The 15746-nt window shown below is 38.0% G+C and overlaps 1 protein-coding gene across 1 annotated transcript; it reads left to right on the top strand.

Annotated features, from left to right (window-relative positions):
- Positions 1-850: 850 nt before the first annotated feature.
- slc6a1b (solute carrier family 6 member 1b) lies at positions 851-14625 on the top strand. Its single transcript, XM_030728923.1, is given in 19 exon segments — positions 851-1011; positions 2295-2593; positions 2596-2647; positions 2649-2682; positions 2684-2732; positions 3022-3153; positions 3319-3419; positions 3859-3968; positions 4424-4556; positions 5074-5101; positions 5104-5207; positions 5857-5960; positions 6494-6618; positions 7095-7207; positions 7425-7556; positions 9256-9358; positions 9539-9639; positions 9982-10149; positions 12996-14625. Coding segments are annotated over 18 exon segments (1806 nt in total). The 5' UTR covers positions 851-1011; positions 2295-2490; the 3' UTR covers positions 13110-14625.
- The last annotated feature ends 1121 nt before the right edge of the window (positions 14626-15746 follow it).

The raw sequence follows: 15746 nt of genomic DNA, 5'->3' as shown, positions 1-15746 counted from the left end.
TTATTCATTTTAACAACTCAAACTTAACTATTAAACCATGAGCAAGTCTAATCTCCCAGTGAGAGCCAAATATTTTATCTCAATGTGGGAGTTAAACTCTGCATTAAGACTGCTCATTTGAGATGTTCCACAAGGGTATTTCATTTTGGAAGACAGCAGGCTAAGAAGATTATAAGCACAGTTTTCAATTTATCTCACACACCCTGACTCCTTTTATTGGCTGGGACCCTCTTATCATGTTTTGCCAGCAGCTAAAGCAGCCATTGGCATCTTCCACTGTATCCTCTACTTTGGAGTGGTTGCACTTGATACAATATTGGACTATGCTTATTTTTACCCTAAGTGTGGCCTTTATGCCCAATTTGTTTCTCGTATTTGTGTATATGCGTTATTAATGTGTTTCAGTGTTATAAATGGCAATTTCATGAAATCAAGTGAACTTAAGAGATGACTTTGGGAAAACAGAGAATTACATAAAAATGTTAAGTCTGTTATTCATCATCTGGACCTTGAGTGAGTCAGAAAGCAAGAGAGAGGGGAAGGGGGAGAGAGAAACAGAGAGAGGGAGAAGTTGCTGATGTTTAAAAAAAGCTGCAGGAGTAAGGATATAAAACCTTGAGACAAGCGGATGCTCCTCTCTCAAACCCGCTGCCATCTCAGTGGTGGAAATGTTGGAGTTGGGGAGGGTCGACTTTGTGGTGACATTGACGCTATGTAGACGAAAGTGAGGATCCTGCGCTCCATGTTACGTCCCTGCTCGCTTCAACTCAGACGGCGGCAGCTCCTTCTCTCCCCTCCTCTCTTTCAGCACCACTCCTTTAAGGACAGCACCTCACTCTCAAAGACGCATTTGCCCACCAACCTCCCCCCTTTTGGATCATATATTTGCCCGCTGTCGTCGGATGCAAAGTTTTTACCGTGGTTTTACTCAGTACAAGTGAAAGGAAGTAACTTTTTCAAAATCAGGATATTCCAGACGGAGAAAGAATCTGCAAAGTAACGGACTGTATTGTAAGTATTCACTTGTGCGGTATGCATTTTGCATAAACTGGAAAAAACAAAACAAAGAATTGTATTTGACATACTTGTTACATGCGAGGACTATCAAGGAATTTATTATGTGCAAATGTGCTGAATGTGGCACTGCGTAAGGATCTGCAGCTGCGTGTGAAGGTCGACGAATACCCCCCCCCCCCCCCCCCAGAAGACATTAGCACTCTTTGATCTTTCTTTTCTGCAGCCATGTTTCCTATACATGAAAATTTTGGATGTCTCTTGTGTAGATTGTGTAATTTAAATACGTAGAAAAATTCACAAGTAATTCTTCGTCCGTCGAATTTGTCCCGAGTCTCTTAGACGCCAAAATATCACATTAACCTGGAATATAAGTGGCATATCTTGATATAATATACAGGTATATGAAAAATAATACTTAGCTTCTACCTCTGAATGCAACCGTGGTACTCCGCTCCTCTCAATTACACACCAGGTAAGGGGGGGGGGGGGGGGGGGGCACATGATTCGTACTCTGCGCACTATTTTAGCGGTCGTTTATTTTGCATTCAAAATTTATATTACAAAAATAAAATGGAAAGAGAAAACTCAGATTTTTACGTATTTTAACCAGCATATTATTTCACATAATTAAAACAACTGTTGAATATTAGAATTCTATCCCGTGGATATTGATGAAAATCTATATTCAAGTTGCAAATTCTAGTGATTTATTAGCCTCTCCAGGTGATTCATTATCTGTCTGGACTTCTAAATGTGTTTAATTGCTTTTCTCTTGTACGGGAGCAGTTGAGAAGTGGGCCATTGAATTAGAGCATAATGAATCAGGACAAGAGCAGGCTCTAATTTCTGCTAAATGGATTCACTCCAGGCAATTAAAAGTGATTCATATTGTATGAGACGCTTTATTTGATCCCGTGGGGTTCACGAAACGCGGAGGCAGACTCTTTTTCTCACCCCTGAAGAAATATCATGAATAAATAAATACACTATATATATATATATATAAACCGAAGTATTCTTTCTGTAATTTAACAAAATAATTATGTTAGGAATATTTACTTCCCTTTAAATTTTTTTTCCTAATATAAACATCTGCAAACGATTATGGCAGAATTACGCAAATCAATCCCTCATTATTAAGATCCGACATTCGATTTAAGGACCTGTACTTAAATGTTTTGAATAAGAGATTTGCATTCAAGTAACCATAACCCATCTGATTAGGTATCTAACTTTTTCTGTAAATTTGTAACTGGATATATTTTTTTCTTTTTCAGGGTCGCTGAGCTGTTGCTAACGTCCTCTGCTCCTAATCACTCACTGTGCCCCCAGTTATTCGTTTTTTTGTTTTTGTTTTTTCTCGGCTGTTGTCTGGGAACTGGAAGTACGGGACGGATAAACTGCTATCTGTCTGGACCAGTGCTGAAACCCCCTCCTCTCCACTGTCAGGACTGTCCGACGCACACCTCGACCATGGCCACCAACGGGACAAAGCCTCGGACGGACACGTCTAACGGAGACGGTGATGACGCGCCCACCACCACGCCAAACGACAAACCCAAAACCTTGGTGGTGAAGTGCAGAAGACGAAAAAGGAGATACCCGAAAGAGAAACATGGGCTGGGAAATTGACTTCTCCTCTCTTGTGTCGGATACGCAATCGGACCTCGGAAATGTCTGGAGATTTCCTTACTTATGTGGAAAAAACGGTGGAGGTAATCAGGAATTATTGGCAATTTTCAGTACATCCACACACCAAAAGGAGTGCAAAGATCTCGACATTAAAGCCTCACAGTTTCGCCAGGGATTCTTTAATTAGAACAGATAATAACTGTATACCCCCAATTTTAACCGTGCGTAATTGCGCACAGGCAAATAGCTGTGCCGTGATCTTGGGGCGCAGAAACCAAAATACCCCTACCATATGTTTTATTGGATTATGCTGAAAATAATAGCATATGCTTTGTCGTCATTTACACACCTTTACTTTCACCTTTCATTCAGGGGCCTTCTTGATTCCCTACTTTTTGACCCTTATATTTGCTGGCATGCCTCTGTTCTTTCTGGAGACGGCTCTTGGTCAGTACACTTCTATTGGAGGTCTTGGAGTGTGGAAGCTTGCGCCAATGTTCAAAGGTAAATAAAAAATAATAATTTTTAGGATATTAGTAAGGCTTAAAGCTACTTTTTCTATTCTAACTGGCCGCTTCATTTAGGCATTCAACATGACTTTTCATGTGTTACTCATCTTGTTTTTCTCAGCACAATTTGGCATCACGCCTTTATTCTCCATTGTTTCAGGTGTGGGCCTGGCTGCTGCTGTTCTGTCCTTTTGGCTCAATATCTATTACATTGTTATCATTGCCTGGGCCATTTACTATTTGTACAACTCCTTCACTACTGTGAGTATTTGATATTTAAAAATCCACATTGTTTCCTAACAAATATAATAATACTGCTTGCATTTTGCAAATTTAAGTGTTTAGATTATTTACTGATTTTTTCTACACAAAGCCCAGTCGTTATTGTTGTATTATAACTTACTAACCTTGTAATCATGAGGCAGGTGCTGTTTGCCAGAATCTCTTATATAACGCCCCACAGCCCTTAACAGAGTATGACATTATTACTTCCTTTCCCACATAATTAGAGCCTTACACAAGGTATTGATAAATGCATTTGTGATGAGGCATTCACTACTCTGAGAAACCATGAAATCTCAATGTCCTGAATGAGTATCATGGTCTTGGCTGCTTGACAGCTAGAGAGAATAGGCAGTGGGAGAGTGCTCCAATAAAAAGAAACTGTGTGTCTGTCTGTGTGTTTTTTCCTTAATTTCAGAATCTGCCATGGCAGACTTGTGGAAATACCTGGAATACAGATCGCTGCTACACCAACTACAGCATCACAGACACCACAAACCTCACAAGTGCCGTTGTAGAATTCTGGGAGTAAGCTGGAGTTAATGTTATAAATGGGTTTTAGCTGCAAAGGAAGGTTCCCTGATGTGCATAATATTTCATCATGGGTTAGAGTCCAATATAGCCATTTGCAAATCATGATTCAATAGCCAAATCCTTTAATAGTAATCTACCCAGTATATCAGTAGAAAACAACTGTGCATATGCAATAAATGGCCTGAAAAAAAAACTTTGGGGAAAAAAATTTATGGTTGAAAAAGATAACATGTAGACATGTGTGCATAGAAACACAGCTTCCCTTTACTATCACAACTTTAAGCTTTAAGGATGAGAAAGAACGCCACGAAGAGCCTCTGGATATACTGGATAGACTCTGGATCAGATGCATGCATGTATATTTGTGCATGCACCCATGCATGCTGCATATATGAGATCAAGGATGCCCTTGTGTAATGTAGTAAGACCACTTTACTCCTTCCCCCCAGACGTAACATGCACCAGCTGACCGATGGCCTGGAGAAGCCTGGGGAGGTCAGGATCCCACTGGCTATCACACTTGCCATAGCATGGGTGCTTGTCTATTTCTGTATCTGGAAGGGGGTCAGCTGGACTGGCAAAGTAAGTAGAAGAAGAAGATTCAGACATCAAAAGAAACATTTAAAAAAACAAAATCTTCTGTCAACTGTAGACTTGTTCAAGGTCATAGAACTGGTGCAATGACACATTAGATTACTGTTGAAATTAAGTAACTTATCTGTATTCAACAGATATTTCCTCATTTTCACAAGAGTCAATGACAGATCCTCTGCTGTTCATTTTTATTCAGTCGATTTTATCATGGCTGACATGACTTTGATAGCACAGACTGAAATTAGTTCAGATAGGGAGGGAAATAGTGCGCCGGGAGTGTGCTGAACCCAGTCTTTCTGGGGTCATTGTGCCGCTGGGAAATGACTGACTAGGTCACTATGCTGCTCTGTGTGGATGGTGCCATAGTAACACAATAAGTTGATGAGATGAACAACTTAGCAGTTTTCTCACTGTGTTGCTGCCTTGCATGGCAAATATTCTCAGGAGATGTTAAAGATGGTTTAAAGAGATTACTGTGTAATAATCATGACTTTGTGCCCCATAGGTGGTGTACTTCTCTGCCACATACCCTTACTTATGTTGTTCATCCTGTTTTGCCGTGGTATCTCTCTGCCTGGTGCTTTGGATGGAATCCTCTTCTATATCACACCAGACTTTGACAAACTTAAGGAGTCTGAGGTGAGGTCTCTGCTCTTTCTCTCTACTGACATGTAGGCATTTCTTAACCACCAAAATGAAGGTTGTTGCAGAATATAAGCTCAGCCCCAGGGAGATGGGTTTTGGGTTTTGGGGTAATGTTTCACTGCTTGTTTACATTATTGAGGTCTCCGTACCTGCATCCCAGTGCACTAGGGCTAACCAGTCATTAAGATTCCAGACAAATCTTCAGTCATTGCAGAGCTTTAATGTTAATGTCCATGAGTGGTGTTAATAACAATGATTGCTAATTTCATGGTCAGCAAATAGTAGAAAACAAAAAGGAAAACATCACTACTGGTGCAGTTTACAAGTACTTTCTTTTGCAGTATTACGAGATGTTGTGTTTGTTTCTGTAAAAACTGGGAAACTGAGGTTGGATCATGATGATGTGACAGTGGATCACATAGCACCAGGCACAATAAAACAATGCTTTGATATTACAGTGTGGACAAACTGTTTCCCTCTTCCTAACATGTATGTACATGTTTTTATCAGACAAAAAGAGGTTTCATAGTCAGTAAATAAATATAATCCTACCTGGTTTTAAAACCAAAAATCTCTATTTAGCAGAAATTTTGCACAAGCACAAGTGTTTACTTGAATTCCTTTTCTAACGTCTGTGTGTCAGGTGTGGCTCGATGCTGCCACTCAGATCTTCTTTTCCTACGGGCTGGGATTAGGCTCTCTGATTGCTCTCGGCAGCTACAATCCCTTCAACAACAACGTATACAGGTAGGTGAATAAAATGCGTTCTTCTTTCTGTTTATTTATCACTTGAATTAAATGAATGAATGTTCACCAAAAAAAAAATTACCATCTATCACAAGTCACCCATATTTTTTTTTTAAGGAGCCTCTGCAGATGTCTCTTCCTGGGATTATTTTGGCTTCCGTGACAGCATAGTGTCTGCAGTACATTCTATTTTGGGACTATTTGAGCCCCTGTTATATCAGTTGTTTCATTATTTTGATTCTACATAGTGTTTCAGATTCATAGGTACAAACATTTGGTGTGCCTCAGAGACTGTCACCTTGTAAGGTAAACACTGGTCAGCTGTCCAGTCATATGTCTCTCCAGTTCTAAAATTGCTAGAACGCACTGCCATTTTAAAAGAACAGGACATTATCAATGCATTCAGCTGTTGTGCTGCTGCCAGATGCAAAATGGCTTTCCACCCCCCCGCCTCTCCACAATGTGTGACGGGTTGATAAGGAATTGATATAGCCGTGACAATGACTGCCTCGTGCTTTGTCTCTCCCCTACAGAGATTCTATCATTGTCTGCTGCATCAATTCCTTTACCAGTATGTTTGCTGGCTTTGTCATCTTCTCCATCGTGGGATTTATGGCCAATGTAACAAAGAGACCCATCGCTGATGTGGCAGCCTCAGGTAATTGCAATCAATGTTGAAACTCAATAGTGATAACAGACACAGGCAAGAGGTAATACACTGTTAAAAATCAGCCACTGCAACTGCTACAGTCAAGAGGAGACAGAAAGATTATTTATTTTTTACGCTGGGATTATTAGAAAGGAAAGTACTACTTTGTTATTTGCAAAGTCTCCGTCCTTTATAAATACTCAGCTTTGACATTCAGTGCACTTTTTCTCTCAATGACACTTTGAGGTGCTCTTTGTTGTTGCTTCTTTTATCCAGTCTTACAGTTACCAAACAGTTACTTTCAGCTGCTCCTTTATGCCTACACTCCCTTATATTAGAATTGAACCAGATTTCTTTTGCTTGTTAGACAAATGTAGAAACCACTATACTATGGACCCACTTAGTTATAAACACCTAATTCATGCTTATTAATATCCCACTGTAAAATACAAATCACATTAACTGTGATATATGTCTTTTATCAGGACCTGGCTTGGCTTTTTTGGCATATCCAGAGGCTGTCACCCAGCTCCCCATTTCCCCACTCTGGGCAATACTGTTTTTCTCCATGCTACTGATGCTGGGAATTGACAGTCAGGTAAAGACAATCCAAGAAAAATGGTCCACTTTTATCACTATGCAATGCTTTCTAGGTTTAAATACTTTTCTAAGCTTCAACTAAAAACAATCTAAACCATGAATTCTTTTGTTTCCAGTTTGGTGCCTTTATAATGTGCCAAACCTTGGCAATGTTTTTATTGTGACAGAAATGTATTGCATAACACAGTTCCAACATGATTCTGCAATCTCTCCAGTTCTGCACTGTGGAAGGCTTTATCACTGCGCTGGTTGATGAATTCCCTCAGGTCCTTCGAAAGCGTAGAGAGATCTTCATTGCAATTGTTTGCCTTGTTTCTTATGTCATTGGCCTGTCCAACATCACACAGGTAAATATGAAATAATATGTGCACTAACTCTCTAGTCATTTTGGGAACATTAACAACAGCCTGATATCAACTTGGTGAATGCTGTGCCTGCATTTGTTGGGTTCACTTTTATGATTCTGTCATAGAATAATGCAATTTTAAGCAGGCTTTGACAAGAGCAGATGACCTAGTAACCTGCAAGACTGTTAACGTGCTGTGAAGTCCTTACACAATCTATGTAAAACAGTCATGGGGTCAAATTCATGAGACTGAAGTACCAAACTGGTTCACTGGTTTAATTTTTACCAAAGAGTTTGTTTATTTTCTCTTTTGTCCAGTGCTCCAGTGCAAAAATGGATTCTCCAACACGTACAAGCTAGACTACCATGTAATGTGATATGGTCATTAATGGCTCCTATTTACATAGAATTATTAATTACTGAGCTACTGCTACCAGTTTAAAACATATCCTTGAGAAAGGATAAATTGGCTATAGCCCAGGACATGTTTTCTCCAACTGCTACATTTTTATGAAAATTGCTGTGCTCATCAGGTCACAAACAATTTATTAGGGTAACCTTATAGTCTCAAGATTGTCTCAAGTTTTACTCAACACATTCGTTCTCCTTAGTGAATCAGCCTTTGTAGACACTTCACAAGCTTCTAAAGTGTCACCTTTACACGCAGACAGTCTGCTGATTTCCTTTTTCACAGCACATCCACCACCCCTAAAGGAAACCAACCTTTTGTTTCTCCTGACCCCACATCCGTTCCTGTCGTTTTATTCTCAGGACAGGCACACTCTGCAAATGTGATTTAAAAGCTTCACTATTGGTAGAGTTCTACCAGTTCCAAAACCGCTAGCATATTTTGTGATTTCAACCATTTTCAGTCTTAACACTTTAGTATTAGTCACAGCTAATTTATGAGTGAATGACCTCTGTGTGCAAGACCAATATTTCCTGGGGCTTATGCGCACTGTGATATTTTAATCCCATTTTAATCTACAAGAGCTGTTTTAACCCAATTATGATTATAGTTGAAGTAGGTGTCTTAGTCTGTTGAAGAGAAATGTTATTGTACTTAATCATTTTTTTCCTACTATGCTTGCTTCTAGCATCTAAACATAGTTGGAAAAATGTGTAATAAACAGTAATGACAATGGCAATGGGAGAGGAAACCCTAATCTTGCAATAATATGCCAAAAATGCTTCTATATTTGCTTTGTTATGTTCAGCTATGGCAATTCCAGAGCCTGCATTGTCTCTCTATTCCTGTCACACTGGATTTCCATCATGCTACATGCACAATCCGTTATTATAAGGCAGTTATCCTAATCGCTGTTCTGGGCAGTATAAAGTATATCAAGCTTCAAAATGTAGAAATGGACAAACTGCAACAGATCCTCTTGAGCTGGTCCCTAGAATGACTTGATAGCTGCAAGGGACTAAAGACTGGCAGTGTTTTCAAGCAGAAATTTGTGCTGTGCTGGTACTGTGTGCACTGCACAGTTAGAGAAACACAGCTTTCACAAGGAATTCAATAATAGTGAGTTCACCAGTTGGATGTGTAACCACTTTACAGCAGCCACAACCACTGGGGGTTCTCACTCTACTCAACTCCACCAGTTTAATACTGTCCTGCACATAAGTGCTTCTCCCATGATTTCTCCTTTCTAATCGTCTTCTTTTCTCTTTTTCCTTTTAACCTTTGTCTTCAGGGTGGACTGTATGTGTTTAAGCTGTTTGATTACTACTCAGCTAGTGGAATGTCCCTGCTCTTCTTGGTCTTCTTCGAATGTATCTCAATCTCCTGGTTCTATGGTGAGCCAAACAATTTTTTTCCCATCTAAGAACAGTATGACTAAGAATACCCTTTTCTATCTTTTTGCTGCCAACTTCGTGGGAGCTAAAATGTCAGGCTTTGACATCTAAGAGTCAGATGGGAAACATATGAATCTACAGACACACAACAACAAAAATGGTATTGATTCTTGGTTCCAGGTGTGAACAAATTCTATGACAACATTGAAGAAATGGTTGGCTACAGACCTTGTCTGTGGTGGAAGGCCTGCTGGGTTGTCTTTACTCCGCTCATTGTAGCTGTAAGTGTGAAAACCAACAATATAACAGAAAAGAACAACAGCACTACATTATAGTCAATATTTTGTTTGAAGGCACTATGCATTTTGTAAATGACTGGAATAATACATTTAAGAAAAAACTGTACCATTCTTTTCCTGTCATTTAAGCTTGAGGGCTGACACTGACACTTGATTTAATCCTTGAGCTAAATGCTTGCATTCAAACACCATCATGCAATAGTGTGTCCAAACCATATCTGTATAACAGAATGTAAAAATGTTATCTCAGCTTAAGAGTGATGCAGCTTGGCAACATATTTGCAAGTATAGTGAGATTTATTCTTTTGTCCCTCTTGTGTACAGGGAGTCTTCTTGTTTAGTGCAATACAGATGGTTCCTCTTACCATGGGTGACTATGTGTTCCCTGCCTGGGGTCAGGGGGTCGGCTGGTGCATGGCCCTCTCCTCCATGATTCTCATCCCTGGCTACATGGGCTACATGTTCCTCACTCTCAAAGGCTCATACAAAGAGGTAAGATCATATCATCCTGGATATTAATGCCTGCCTTTTTTAGTCATACTTTCCACAATTTTTAATAAATGCCTGCTTTTTACTGCAAAATTTATTTATTTTTTTGTAAAGAAAGTAAGTGGGATGTTATTATATTTAAAGATATGGTATAAAGATCAAGAGTGTATTGCAGACAAGTAGCCAAAGATATATTAGAACATAATGCCTCACTATGCCCACCTCTGAGCTTTTCACACATCTAGCAGTTTTAGTCTGGAGTCAGCAGCTGGGTATGCCACACTGAGAGCTTCAAGTGGATTACATATTATGCATGATGTTTTGCACAAGCCAAACTAATATTACCTGCTGTAAGGTTACACTGTATGAGGATAAAGGAACTTAGAAGTCCAAAGGATTTTAGAGAAAGATCCATTTTAACCATGTAGGGAAGCTTAGATAAACATATTAGGTCACCACAAATGCCGTCTGCTTTACCAGAGTATACTAGCCCAGGAGTTCTATCACCTTTACTACTCATCATTTTCATAAAGGGGAGCTTTGAAAGTAGGGATTATAATTAGGGGCCAAAAAAAGAAACTGTGCAGGCATCAGTAGTCTCCTTTTCTTCTTCTTCATCTTGTTCTTTTGTCCACTGACAGTCTATTCCCTGATTCTTTTCACCAAGTTTAACAGCTGTGTTGTAGCCCCACCAATAGGTAAAATTTGGAGGTATGTTTAAGCACATAACTTTTCAACCACATGCCAAATTAGCTATTCTTCAGTTCCCAAAGATCCTAATATTACCATAACTTAAGACCAAGCATCACAATTATTGTCTGGTGGAATTTTGATTTCAAAAACTTTCCTCCATCACAACCAATTATATTGGCAGAGAAGGTGTCAAACAGGAAGTTAAATCATAATTAAGCAACACTTTCAACTATCACATTTGGCATATGGACTCCTGGATCCAGGAAATATACATCTTTTAAGACATTTCACCAGTAGGGGGGTGGTACAAGAAGCAAAAATAGTAAAAATTTAAAATTAAACAAAATAGAGTCAATCAGTGGGCACAGAAAGCTTGTATTTCATCCAGAGAAAATCTACTGTGGCTCATTCATGACGTCTGACTGCACAAACAAGCCTAACTTTGCTGTGGCTCCAGTAATTTCATATTTTCATGATGTTGGATGAGAGATGTATTGGCCAATTTAAAACTACAACAAAAACCGAACTGACAAAAATCAAATGCACTTCAATTGTATACTTATAATTTACTTCCGCAAGCCGCACAGAGCCGCAGATTAAGCCTGGATGAGCCGCATGCGGCTCCGGAGCCACAGGTTGCCGACCCCTGACTTAGGCCATTATTTTTAAGAGGATGACAACATAGGATTTTATTGAAAGGTTTAAAAATTTTTTACAGGACACTTTTTTTTTTTTCCAATGTTTACCAAAAATGGCAACGGTGATCTTCAAAACAGCCTCTCAAAAGTTATCACATGGATTTTAGACTTTTCAAAACATTTGTCCTTTACAAGCATTAGAAGTCATCATTAAAAAGGAAATTATATTGTAGCTCAGTAAGTCTTTGATAAATTAACATCATTCTTGGGGTATGCATTGCCTCCTACCAAAATATGTGTCATTTTAATATTTGGAAATACATTACAAAAATACATTCTTTTTTTCAATCAGTGCTAACACCCACACCTTTAATATAATCAGATCAAACTGACATTGTGACTGTAAATTGCTGAACTTCTTGGCCCCTTTATTGCTGCTTGCAGCTGTGTTTTGTAATTTTGTAATTTAGCAGTGAAAAGATACACCGCACTGAAAGGGAAATGGTGAGTATAGCAAGTGTGACATTGCTCTGTACATCTAAACTGTACTTTGCAACTGTAATTCAATGGCTTTATAGTGAGCAAAACACACTAGCATGCTGGGCAAAGCATAGTAAATTATCATGAAGAGTAGAAAAATGATAAAAGGATTAGTGAAACAGATTTTTAATTAGTTCTGTTAAACAATTTTTTATGGCTTTCTGCTAGAACATTGACATTGACATAACAGCCACGGAGTCCTTGGTAAATTGCATTTATATGCAACATAATGGTGCACTGTATTTTTATTGACCTGGTGATACTAATCACTGGAAGATAGTACCTTTTTTCACATACAGTTTACATTAACAGGTTCTTGATTTGCAGTCATCTGCAGTGAGCTGAATAAATAGGCTGCTTACTTAGTCCCATCTGACAGATATAGCTTTATAGCCATCACTGACAGAATAAATGGGCGATAATTGCAGGCAGTGGAACAGAGGCTATCCAAAGCGATGTGCAGGTGTCAGATCCTGCAGTAACAGCTGATGGCTGATTGTCTAATTGTAGCAATCAGCAAGTTGATTAGTGCTCTGTACCCAGCCGAACGCTTAGTTTCACAAACACGCCATAAAAATGTCGACTGCACTGTGCATAGTTGAGAGCATTTGGAAAATGCATCAAGTCTCGGAAGTTTGTTGTTTGGATTAGTAAGTTTGACCCATGGAAGCTGTGTTTGTGTGATTAGTGGTTTTCATGTTTCTTAATGTACATCAATCCATATAACTTGATCTCACAAATTGTGAAGAGCACACATCTTCCTTGATAGTATCTAGCAGAATAATATTTACACTCAGATCCTAAAGTCATTCAACCATTAAGCTCCAAGTTGCACAGCTTGTGTGGTCTGTTACAGCTTAAGGATTTGAACACAGACTTCTCAGCTGTTAAGTGTTACAGTTTCCTACTGTAATGCTGAGACCATAGATGAGTTTGTTTGCTTTTTTTAAAGCTGTGTGGTCCTGATCTTCTTTTCAGCGTCTGCGGATGATGATCAAGCCTTTGGTACTGGTGAAGGCTCAGGAAAATGGTCCAGACCAGCAGACAGAAAACCAGAATCAGAACCCTGCCACTGAGGAAGCCTACATCTAAAAAGGTCTGATCTCTGTCTCAACAGCCAGACTGGCACTCCACAATAAAAGAAACGTAATCAAGGTTGGGAACAACCACTAGACTTTTATGTCTGCTTTTATTCACCTACCTCCTGGGGACATGTGAAACCAACCTGATTACACAGTTATTTTTAGGGGGTTTTCTGTATGTTTGTTTGTAAAATACAAAGTTATAAAACTTCTGATGACAAGCAAATTATCCAGCAAAGTTATTGTGACATTATGAATTTCATTATGCAAAAAAGTTAGCCTTTTTAGAAAAGGAAATGTGACTTAGTAAAATACTGTATATTGAATATATATATATATATAATTTAAATTTGGAGGCCCATGTTGATTCAGTAGTAACGTGCTTTGATTAATCTACTAAACTCCAATTATTGTACAATAAAAATATTGGTAAAATGCATTTTGCATGTCCACAAAATAAATACATTAAAATAAATACAGTGTAGTAGGTGAAAACACAATCTGAAACTTAGTAAAGTGAAACTAGAATATTGAGCAATTTAAGGTAAGGACAATGTGGGAATGTGCAACAGGTAAGGCCAAATTTGCTTATATTTAATAAAAAGAATTTAACTAGACTATCAACCCCCTGCAAATCCTGAAATGTTTACCACCCATGTCTGGGGCTACAACTGAAAAGCACAAGTACAGTTTGGAATTTTTAAGTGTCCAATTTATTTTTTGGCATGAGTGAAAACTGTGATCACATCAAAAATAACATATATAGGATACATAGCAAGAGACTGTTATAATTGTTTCTTTGTTTTCTAAAGAACAATAATTTTGTATCTTGTCCAAATCTTTTTCGTAGAATAAGTTTTAGGTCATTTTCTATGTGTGTGAGTGAGATGGACCAAATTAATACTCTGAGATTGGTGACCCACTGAGCATTTATGAATTAAATAAAGAGTCTAATTGAAGTAATTATTCAAGAATCCCCTTTTGACTCAGCATAGAGCAGCAGGGTAGTAAAAAGAACTTTTTCCCACAAGTACAGTTTGAATCTGTAAACTACTACCTCTAAAAATAAAGGTGTAGCTATTACAGAATTCCAACATGTGCGTGTAGGAGAGTTCTTCTGGAGAGTTAATATTTGGAGAATTGAGATTTTTCTTCAACTGACACCAACTAAGTAGAGGGAGAAGGGTTATGTTGCAATAATACAATACTAATGGAAATATATATTTTAAACTGTGAGAGCTAACAGGCTGCAGTGTAGAGTGAAAGGTGGATTTCTATCATAATTACCATTATTCTGGCTGGAATCGTTTACTTGTATATCTATTTAGTAACCCACTTCTCAGGAACAAAGATGGAAGTGACCAAATTCTCTCAGATACTACCATGAATACACTGAAACAATGAATGCTGTATTAAACAACAACAACAACAACAACAACAAGCATCAAAATTCTGCCATTTTTGCCCATAAATTCAACATGCTACCTGAAGCAGCAACAAAACATAAAGACACAAACCAATATAAAGATTTCATATATATATATATGTATATGTATATATATATATATATATATATATATATATATATATATATATAGAGAGAGAGAGAGAGAGAGAGAGAGAGAGAGAGAGAGTCTTCATATGGGCTATATGTGTTTGCGTGCATGTGTGTGTGTGAGAGTATGTACTTGGGTACATTCAAAAGCTGATCCAAATTCCTGCCTCTTTTCTGTGTGCTATCTGCTCTGCTAGCATATTTTCTGTCACTGTGTATAAGTTGTTATGGCCTTCACACAATTTAGTGGAAGCCATAGTTTGTTCCTATTCCATCATATATTTCCATTACAAGAACTGGGCAGAGAAACTTTGGCACAGATACAGTACAAAACTGGCTGAAGCACTGTTAACAGGACATAGCCAGATGCTTTATAGGCCAACACCACTGAAACTACTCCTTTTCATAGGGTAATTAAAAACCTATTATTACATATCAAGTTTGATCAGCAATATAATAGCACATATGTAGATCCTGACTTTGTGACAGACCGCAGATATCGCTGTATTACTAAGAAGGATCAAGAGAATTTGCTTCTGTGGCAGCTATGCGACAGGAATCAGGTTGAACCAGTCCCATCTTTTCTTTTATTTATGTTTCTTTCAAAGATGTGTGAATTTAAATGTGCAATGACTAAAGGGTTCCGTGAATTTTGTATAAAGTTACCATACTGCAGTTTTCTCTCTTGAATGATGTTGTAAACTGGACTGTGTAATACATGTATCTGTGAATGTCCGTACAACCTGGATTTTTTTCTTTTGTCTAAATGTTGAACAGAAAAAAAATGATATAATTTGCTGTTTTCTGCAATAATACTGTCTCAGAAACTAAAGCACATATCTCTCTCAACTGTAAAAAATTATAAAGACAATAACAGAATAGATCAATAATAAAGAAGATAATAACAATAATGATAATAATAATAATAATAATGTAATAGAAATGTCTAGTCAGAGAATATTGTTTTGTATATTTCTAGCTGTTTCATGGGCCTAATGTAAAATATTATATGTAAAAATATAATAAATGTCTAGATGGTGTTATATGAAAAAGCATGATTGCAATATATGTTATCTGCAAAAATAAATAAAG

Source organism: Archocentrus centrarchus, chromosome 5 (assembly GCF_007364275.1).
Source record: "Archocentrus centrarchus isolate MPI-CPG fArcCen1 chromosome 5, fArcCen1, whole genome shotgun sequence".
Taxonomy (NCBI): domain Eukaryota; kingdom Metazoa; phylum Chordata; class Actinopteri; order Cichliformes; family Cichlidae; genus Archocentrus; species Archocentrus centrarchus.
Note: the sequence above shows the minus strand (reverse complement) of the source record. Positions and strands in the feature narration are given on the sequence as shown.